Source organism: Pyrus communis, chromosome 5, assembly GCF_963583255.1.
Source record: "Pyrus communis chromosome 5, drPyrComm1.1, whole genome shotgun sequence".
Lineage (NCBI taxonomy): Eukaryota > Viridiplantae > Streptophyta > Magnoliopsida > Rosales > Rosaceae > Pyrus > Pyrus communis.
Genome location: NC_084807.1, coordinates 10073132 through 10083277, shown reverse-complemented (window position 1 = coordinate 10083277; position 10146 = coordinate 10073132). Strand labels below are relative to the sequence as shown.

Here is a 10146-nt window from a genome sequence, read left to right as displayed (position 1 = left end):
GCAAATTTATAGTGCACGAGATTTCTCTGATGGGATGCAACACTATCTCTGTCACTGTTGACGGTTTCTCTGCTGTGGAAGCTGAAGCTCTAACCGAACGAACCATCCAACTCTCTCTGCGTTATCCTTGTGATTTCTGAACAGCCTAAACGTTGTTCAATTCCAAATCTTCAGATTCGAAAATGCAAACACAGCATTATGTAAAGAAAGACTCTTCAACGGAAAATGCAGAACTGCGCTGAAAATTAGCATGCGACGCAATTCTTTGCACCAAATACTTAACGACAACAGAGCGAGCAAAATGGGGCAAATAAAGTACACAAGTAGTCGTTCCATAAACATGTGTAGACTTTTGTCCAAAGAAAGGTACAAAAGAAGGTCCAAGAACCAAGTCATAAATCACTATTATTGAGTAGAAATCAGATCACAAACCTTAGAAACAATAATGAGCTCAACCTGCAAATATAAAATCATCCAAAATTACAGGGGAATAAAGAGAGATCTAAAAAGGGGCGGCTTCCATCTGCACTGCTTTGGTTGTAGAGGCACAAAGATATCCCTCCCTCCCTCCCTCTCTCTCCCTCCCTCTCTCTACAGATACACATCTTATAACTGTTGTTCAATGCTTGGTGAACCTCCCAAGGACTTCAAAGTAATTGGGGAATGTTTTTCGTGTACAACCAGGATCCTTGATGGTAACTGGAACGTCTCCACAGGCAGCAAGAGAGAAAGCCATGGCCATTCGGTGGTCATCATACGTGTCTATTGCTGTCACGTTTAATTTTTCTGGCGGTGTGATTATGCAGTAATCTGGTCCTTCTTCAACAGTTGCTCCCAGCTGGAGAATCGACTCCAACAAATGTTAGGGAAGCAAAATGCAGGTGTATGAATATCAAGTGTGAGGAAAGCCACTAAAAACTAACCTTTCTTAGTTCAGTGCAAATGGCAATCATCCTTTCCGTCTCCTTCACTCTCCAGCTTGCCACTGATCGATGAATAAGAACTCAAGAAGTCAAAGGCAGGTCTGAGAGAGTTTTCACAAGTAATTTTTGAATAACATGCAGTAGTTTAAAACCATAAGCACTATGTTCGGGTACGCAAAAAGATTAATCTTGAATGATGTATGTATCAACAAAGGCCTCAACCTGGAACATATTCATGCTCACTTCTAACAACTGTCACAAAAAAAGATTTTTCTACTTTATTCTCACCAAAGGAGCCTCTATGTTTTAGCATGGATCCATTAACCAAGAGATTGATTTGTTACTTGTCTATTTACCAGTTCTAAACACCTATATGGACTCCACCCACCCTTTTCCCTTGTTGTCTATTAACAACAAAGATATTATGCGCAAGTCATTCACAGCAAAAAGATTAGACCGTACCATCTCTTATGGCAGTTGGACCATCGGCAAAAAGAGCAACTACAGCAAGAGTCATGGCAACATCTGGCATTTTGTTCATGTTAACATCAACAGCTTTCAACTGTTTGCCTCCGGAAGAGAGTCGTTGAGGTCCTGTAACTGTAACAGCATTCTCTGTCCAGGTAACTTTAGCACCCATCTTTTCAAGAACTTCAGCAAACTTTACATCTCCCTGGATCAAGAAAAAACCAAAAAGGTTGTAAGATGTCATATTTTCTCGAAGTTGATAACTCTTTTTCAAAAACCATCCAAGCAACGCTGCAACAGTTATAAATTTGTAACCAGTAATTACGATTGGGAAAAAGTATTCCCCATCAATCTGAAAGTCTATCATTCATAAACTGGGAAGTGAACAGAATAAGAAAGATGTGGTCACAGAAAAATACCTGTAAACTGCTTGTCCCACAGCCTTCAACAGTGACAGTCCCACCGGTGACAGCAGCACCAGCTAGAAAGTAACTAGCACTTGAAGCATCGCCTTCAACAAATGCATTTCCAGGAGACCTAATACATATATTTATTCATTTTGTTACACACAATGCAATCATATTTCACATAGTGGTTCAGCTATATATCAAATAAAACATACTTGTACTTTTGACCTCCTCGGATCAAAAACCGATCCCAGCTATCACTGTGTTCCACTGAGACCCCAAAGCGTTCCATCAACTTCAAAGTCATTTCCACATACGGAATGGAAATTAACTTATCAATGATCTCAATCTCAACATCTGCAAGAGCCAAAGGAGCTGCCATAAGCAAAGCAGTCAAGTACTGACTACTAATTGATCCAGAGAGCTTCACCTGAAAACAACAAATAAAGTGTGGATTCAATTGATCAAGTTCATCAGAACTGCATGCATTACACAACCACCATTAATGTACAAGACAATGCAAACCACACCTTCCCCCCTGGAAGGCCTCCCTTTCCAATCACACGGACAGGAGGGCAGTTTGTTCCAAGAAAACAATCAGCATCCGCACCAAGCTGCTTAAGACCATCAACCAAGTCTCCGATTGGTCTCTCCCTCATTCGAGGCACCCCATCAAGTACATACCTGAAACAGATTCAATATTACAGGAAAACCTTTTAAAGTACAATATCAGTTTGTGCTATAAAACCATATTTCAAGGTTACTAAAAACATTTAACATCAAAGATTTGGGTACTGCAGAATGTGGTGGAAACAAAAATGCATGGGATGGGGAAGGAATCACACTTCTAGTCAATATGGAAATCGGACAGACCTAGCATGTCCACCAGCAGCAACAACTGCAGCAGTCAATGGCCGCATTGCTGTTCCAGCATTTCCAAGGAATAGTTGCACTTCATCTACTGATTCATTACTCAAGGGAAACCGACCACCACAACCCTCCACGACTGCTCGCTTGTTTACCTTGTCCTCTTCAACATTCAGCCCAAGGGTTTTCAATGCACCAAGCATATAATGAATATCATCACTATCTAATAAGTTGTCAACAACAGTTGTTCCCTGAACAATAGCATAAAAACAATAGTTACTGGGATGTTTTGCCATGCAAAGAAATCTCAAAAAACATGTATGAAGTGAAAGGAAGTCTAATCAATCACTCAACGGAATGATATATTTCATTCTCTTTAAAATGCGCCTTTGATAACATCATTCCAATAACTGAATTTCTTTGTAGAATTTCAATCCACCAAACAGATCCACATCCAATTAGTGAATCGAAAAACATTCACGATCTCATTCGATCTCGTCGAGTACATTTCAGATACCAAAGCGCTCAGTGTTCACAATCGTTTTAGTCAATTTCTTTTTTGAGGTATAATTCTTTTCTACTCTGTAATCTAACAGAAAACTAAATCCTCGAAATCAAAAAACCCAAGAACCAAAAACCACAAAAAGCTCCCCAATTTGTTCCCCCAAACCTTTCAGCAACCAGCAACCAAACAAAGCTTACAAATCACAACTGCATTAATCACATAAAGCTTACATCAATCTTTACATACCTCAGAGAGAGCAGCAATAAGCAGAATCCGATTCGACAACGACTTGGAACCCGGCAACTTTATGTTGCCGGAGATTTCTTCGATGGGTTGCAGCACAATCTCCGGAACTGTCGACGGCTTCTCTGCCGCGGCAACTGAAGCTGCAATTCTAAGCGGATCGACCCTGACTTTACCAACCGTAAAACTGCCCACAGACCCATATTTCAGCTTCAAACTCAAAGAATTTGATGAACCCAGAAAATGTGACTTCAATGTGAGCAAATTTGAGGATTTGGGTATTTGTGGTTTGGAAACATTGGGAAAAACGTTGATGCTTTGAGCTCCATTGCTGCAGATTTTGCTCACTTGGGCCATCTCTCTTCTCTCTTCTCTCTTTAATACCTCTCTTTAGTCTTTTGAGAGTTGTTATCTAAATTGGTGTCTCTTAAAATCGATGGAGGTTTGGCGGAAGGGAAAGTTGGGGGTTTTGGTGAGGATGGGCGTGAGTAGGGATTGAAGTACTCTCTCTCTAACAATTCACCAACCAATTTCTGACACCAGAAATTTAAAAGACAAAATTGACAAAACTCGGAAAGGACTGGTAGGTGGTGTCTTGTCTTTGCGCTTTGAAGGGTTGTACGTTGTGCTTTAAATGGCGTACTCTGCCTTTTTTTATGGAGAAAAATGGGTTTTTGAAGTATTTTATTATTTACTCATTTTTTTAAAAAGGATTTGTGCACTAGTTGGGTTGGCAGGTCTGCGCGGGTGTTTGCTGGGAAAGAACTAAGAGCACGTTTACTACACGTAATGGGAATCAAGGCATCGTATTCCGACTACGGATCACTCATGTATGTATTGATTAAATTTTAAAGAATTAAAATTATGGTGGGATTCACATCAAGTTTGAAATTCAATTCCTCACTTTGGAGGAATTGGATCCCTTGACAGTAAGTGGTATTTGAGTTCCGGAAGAATGAGGGAATGGGGAATCCCTTTTTCATACCCATAATGCCCTCACACAATTGCTGAAATTCCAATGATAAAACCAGCATCTGTGCCCAGTGCTAGTCTGTATCCTTCTCCCTCACTACCACCCTTTTCCTGTCTTCCCAATGCCACATACCCACCATCATCTTCCTAGACAACAACGACAACCAGAAAATAAGATCAAGCAAAAGCTGAAGAAGAACCCATTTTAGTTATTTCTTTTTAACACAATGCTAAAAACCAACATTGGGAACTGAGGGGTTTTTCTTTTTTCTCACCATCACCTCACCACCTCCTTCTTCTTCCACGCGGCCCCCCGCCGGGGGGGGGGGGGGAGGTTACTGAGGGGTTTTTCTTCTTTTTTTAATTTTTTTACTTTTCTTTTAATATTTAAAAAATATTAAATAATTTTTTTTTAGTTTTTAATAATATAACATTGGACCAAATTCTAAAGATAAGGTACGACATTGTCAATTTTAAAAGATGAGGTATGAAAGTATCGTGACATTAATAAATGAGGTAGTTTTTTGTACTTTACCCTTAATTATATCAATTAAGCTTTTGGTGTTTGAACTAGAAAATTAGAAAGAGAGAGAGACAAACAATATGGATAGGTATGGTATGCATTGCTTCTGAGGGCATAAACCTTCAACAACCACAAACTTAGGGGTCACTCATCGTTTGCCCTTCATTGCCCACATGTGGGACCCTCCTCATATATTTCTATTATTACACATAACTTATTGGAAGGTCATCAGAAATGTGAATGGATATGATATGACCCTGCTAGTTTTTGAATGGCTTGAAACAAATATCCATTATTCAGTCCTATTCAGTGTTTAAAGTTTCTTAAATACTATTCATATTTTCGTAAAAATATCCAAAAAATTAGGAGAAGATATGAAAATGAGAGGTGAAGTTAATTTCACCTTGTATCGGAGAAATTCTTAAGTTTAGGTTGAAATAAATTGATATCGTTGATATATCTGACCTATCTGTTAAATATCAAAGAAACTCGCACTGATCTCGATGTTCTAAATGTTGTTCCTATCGAAGTTGGATCCCTTCCTGAGCAAATGGTGGAGATCCACATGACCCAATAACATAGGCCATTGGATTTTGATTCAACGGCTACAATTATTATAACTTTTAGAATGACCCCTTGTTTGTAACCGTTGAATCAAAATCCAATGGTCCGTATTAATAGATCATGAGAATCCCCACCATTTACTCAGGAGGGTATCCAATTCCGTTCCTATCCAATCCAGTTAAGAATACTCACAAAACCACTTTTATGATGGAGATTGGAGACAAACATCTAACTGTTTCTAGCCACCCATCCATTTTTTTACTCCCCAATTGGGCCAATTCATTAATTTGCTCTAGTAAATTTCCCCAAGTGTGAGACAGTCCCATACTTTTCTAAGTTACAAAGTGAAGAAAGTGAGATGGAGAAAGTGAAACTCAATAATTTAACCACAGAGCATTACAAAGCTCAAGATTGGTCCAAGAGGAGTTACAAAATACACGAGCAAGCATCGTCACACCCTAACCCTCTTTCTTACCTATGTTGCTTTCTTTGACAAATTTATAAAAAGCAACGAAGCGAAAAATAATGTTTTTATTATTGAAACAAAAGGGACCGTACCCGCGATATAAATCACAAGAATATGGCCTCTTCACCCTGATGATGATCTCCAACCAAAACGAAATCTGCAAAACAACGAGTTATCTAGCTACTAACTTCTTTTGCTGCTGCAACAACTGCCTCAACGGTGATGCCGTACTCCTTGTATATTTTTCCAGCTGGTGCACTTGCCCCAAATTTATCTATTCCAATTGCCTTTCCTTTGCTTCCAACAATCTTGTGCCACCCGAATGTTGATCCAGCCTCAAGGCTAACCCTAGCTGTTACTGCAGCCGGCAAGACACTTTCCTTGTAGGCATCTGATTGGTCATCAAAGAGTTCCCAAGAAACAAAGGAGACAACTCTAACAGTCTTCCCTTCCTTTCTGAGCTCATCGCCCGCTTTGGCAACAATTTCCAACTCGGATCCAGTTGCCATCAAAATAACATCTGGCTTGTTACCGGAAGAGTTGTCTGATATTGTGTAGCCTCCCTTCTCGACTCCCTCAATGGAAGTTCCAGGAAGATTGGGCAACTTTTGTCGAGAGAGGGCAAGGATAGATGGTCTCTTCCTGTTAAGGACTGCAACTCTGTAGGCCCCAGCAGTCTCATTCCCATCAGCTGGGCGGAGCATCAAAATGTTGGGCATTGCCCGGAAACTTGCCAAGTGCTCAATCGGTTGATGGGTTGGTCCATCTTCTCCAAGCCCAATTGAATCATGGGTCATAACATAGATAACTCCAGCCTCTGACAAGGCAGAGATCCTTATGGCAGCTCTCATATAGTCGGTGAAAACAAAGAAAGTGGCACAATATGGAATCAGGCCAGGGCTGTGAAGGGCAATCCCGTTGCAGATGGCTCCCATCCCATGCTCTCTTACACCAAACCTTACATTGCGCTCTTCTGGGGTATTCTTCTGGAAGTCTCCAAAACTTTTCAGTAAAGTCATGTTAGAGGAAGCAAGATCTGCACTTCCTCCAATAAGACCAGGGAGAACCTTCGAAAGGGCATTAAGGTTTGCTTGAGATAAATTTCGGGTAGCATCAGCTGGGGTCTCCGGAGTGTAAGTCTGGAAAATTGCAACCAAGAGACCTTATAAGATGACTTTCATATGCAATCTTAAACGGATACATTAACATACAAAATTGTTTTATCAAAAAAAGTTAGTTCCACCACCAAACCCAACCCCCACCCAAACCCCACCCCACACACACACACACACTAGACAGCAACCAAATGCAGAGCCCTAAAAAAAGGGGCGTGATATCAATGCCATCCAGAATGTTTTCCCCAACATGTTTGCACACATTTCCAAATAACTCACATATAAAATATTTAAATAAGCTAAGATGCGCAGTTAAAGACAGTTCTACTCACCGGTAGTGCTTTTTCCCAACCAGCAGGGAGCTCACCCTTAATGATGGAGTTCAGCTCTGCAGCTTCCTCTGCGTACTTCTTCTCATATTCTGCAAACTTGGCATTCCATTCAGCTTCAAGTGCAGCACCTTCAGTGGTATGGCGGCTCCAGTGACTAAGATAAAAACAGACAAGATGATCTGTAACTAATGCTAACAGACTAATTAAAGATATAAATTAAAATGGAATGATCCTAACCTTTTAACATCCTCTGGCACATGGAAAGGCTCATATGGCCATCCCAGGTTCTTCCTGGTAGCATCAACTTCCTTGGAACCAAGTGCAGCACCATGAACACTGTATGAATTTGCTTTGTTTGGGGATCCAAAACCAATGGTTGTTGTCACCTAAAAAAATGCAAAGGTTCAACACGACATTGGTTAATATCAAATAAAAATGAACCCTGGCAAATAGACATGTTCTGGGAAAGGGAAAAAAACACTTTCAGCAGATGATGCCAGAATACAAATTGGATAAACCATATTCCCTTTGAACTCTAAAAGGCATTTTAAATCATCCTAGAAAACAAGTAGCATACCCTCTTACTAAGATTTAATGACAAAATTGGTTGACTTGTAATATAATTACCACAAAATATAGACCTTTTGAGTGAATAAATACACTTAATAGAATAATGATTTTCCATCCTATCACATCCAAATGAACTGTACTCAAAAATCGAAAAAGAATGCAGCATATATCTGACCTTAATCAATGTGGGTTTGTCTGTGACAGCCTTTGCTTCCTTAATGGCAGCTCGAATCTCATCATACCCAGTGTTTCCATTCTTCACCCAGATAACGTGCCACCCAAGACCCTCAAAACGAGTGTCAACACTTTCGGTGAATGCAATCTCAGTGTCTCCATCAATGGAAATGTGGTTGTCATCATAGAAGGCTATCAGCTTCCCAAGTCCCCAATGCCCCGCAAGAGAAGCAGCTTCATTTGAAATACCCTCCATTTGACAACCATCACCCAATATTCAATATCTGCATTGAAACAACAGCAAAACTGCTAAGCAAAACTGAAGCTAAAGATTTACATCAAAACAGCAGAAGGTAAAAAACAAGTGTTCAAACGTTAAGGTAGCTATCTTACGTGTAGTGGTCAACGATCTCACTGTCTGGTTTGTTGTAACGAGCAGCCAAGTGCTTCTCAGCAAGGGCCAAACCAACAGCATTTGCAATACCCTGCCCCAAAGGACCTGCATAAAATGAAAATAATCATAAGAATACCAGCTGAAGCTATTAAGTGTTTTCTTTTAATAAGAGTAATCAAATTAACCATCAAAATCAGAACTACTTAATAAAAACCTAACCGGTTGTGACTTCAACACCGGGTGTCTCAAAGTTCTCAGGGTGTCCAGGGGTCTTGCTTCCCCATTGACGGAAACTCTTCAAATCTTCCTCCTACTCGTGGATTTAAAATTCAAATCACCAGTTCACAACCAACATTCAGTTAATTATACGAAATCAATAGGATCATTAACAAAGCTAACGATAATCATATACTCATTCAGTAAAAGCAGAAGGAAATGCTAAACATACATGCAGTAAAACAAACTTGCAGAACCAAATATAGTGTATGTGTGTATAGAGAGAGAAAGCTAGAGAGAGAGAGAGAGTATCAGAAAATTAAGCTCAAAGCTCAAACATTTCTCCAGCAGTGATTCAATTCTCCACCAAAAACACCAAATTCCAATCCAAATTCAGAAAACCCAAATCCATTTTCAAATCAAACACACAAAACTCACAACACCCAGAAAAATGAAGCAGAAAAAACCCACCTTGACACTGTCGTATCCAGCAAGGTGGAGCAGAGCATACTGCAACATACAACCGTGTCCAGCAGACAACACGAACCGGTCACGGTTGAACCAGTAGGGGTTCTTGGGGTTGTACCTCATGATTTCGTCGTAGAGAATATGACCCATCGGAGCACATCCCATGGGCAAACCAGGGTGACCCGAATTGGCCTTCTCCACAGCGTCAATCGCCAAGAACCGGATCGTGTTCACCGACTTCTCAACCAACGACGTCTCTGTGGTCTTGTCCAGAGTCTCGACCGCGGCGGCACGGACAGGCCGGTTCGCACCGAGCCGGCGGCGTGAGAGGCGGGAAGAGGACGGCGATGACGACGAAGATGTAGATTTCAGGCCGGCGAAAGAGGGGAGCGTGAGGGTGGCGGAGAGGGAGACCCGGTCGGAGGTGGAGTTGGAGCCGTGGTGGGAAATGGCTCGGGCCAGGAGGGCCTGGGACAGAGTCACGGAAGTAGACGAAGTCATGGCTTCTGCTGCTGCTCTGTGGTTCTGGCTATGGCTGAGAGAGAAAGAGAGAGTCTCTGAGCGCTGTTGGAGGTTCTTTGGTTTTATCAGATTGGAGAGCTGGGGCTTTGAGCTTCCCGTCTACACAAGAGGACAGGTAGACTGATGGGCTGATCGTCAGATTTAGGGGAGATCCGATCTCCGCCGTTGACTGAGGGTAGGAGTTAGGAAAATGCTCTGCCTTCCATTTTTTTACACTATCTACAAGCAAATTAAGTGACAATATTTGTTTTTGTATTTTTCAAATTTAAGTTTTCGTAACCGTGGTAGTTCAGTAGTTGGAGATGAATTCTAAATCGGTATTCTATAGGTCATGTTCTATATTCAATTCCTAGTACTAGTGAATCGCATGATGGTAGCCAAAGAGAGCCTTTCTAGCCCAAAAAAAAAGTAGATTTC

The 10146-nt window shown here is 40.9% G+C and overlaps 1 protein-coding gene and 1 pseudogene across 2 annotated transcripts; both read right to left on the bottom strand.

Annotated features, from left to right (window-relative positions):
- Positions 1 to 316: 316 nt before the first annotated feature.
- Positions 317 to 4050, bottom strand: LOC137733951 (3-phosphoshikimate 1-carboxyvinyltransferase 2). Of its 2 annotated transcripts, none has more exons than XM_068473172.1 (8): positions 3417 to 4050; positions 2672 to 2916; positions 2329 to 2482; positions 2020 to 2228; positions 1811 to 1928; positions 1386 to 1596; positions 924 to 985; positions 317 to 838 (listed from the first exon to the last, which is right to left on the bottom strand). In XM_068473172.1, exons 1-8 carry the CDS (start codon positions 3768 to 3770, stop codon positions 620 to 622), a joined length of 1572 nt encoding a protein of 523 aa, XP_068329273.1. In that variant the 5' UTR covers positions 3771 to 4050; the 3' UTR covers positions 317 to 619. The 2 variants fall into 2 exon arrangements, with proteins under 2 accessions (XP_068329273.1, XP_068329272.1); XM_068473171.1 differs by having other exon boundaries at positions 2014 to 2228; positions 3417 to 4047.
- A 1781-nt stretch (positions 4051 to 5831) lies between these two features.
- LOC137733312 (transketolase, chloroplastic-like) lies at positions 5832 to 9806 on the bottom strand (annotated as a pseudogene).
- Between the last annotated feature and the right edge of the window lie 340 nt (positions 9807 to 10146).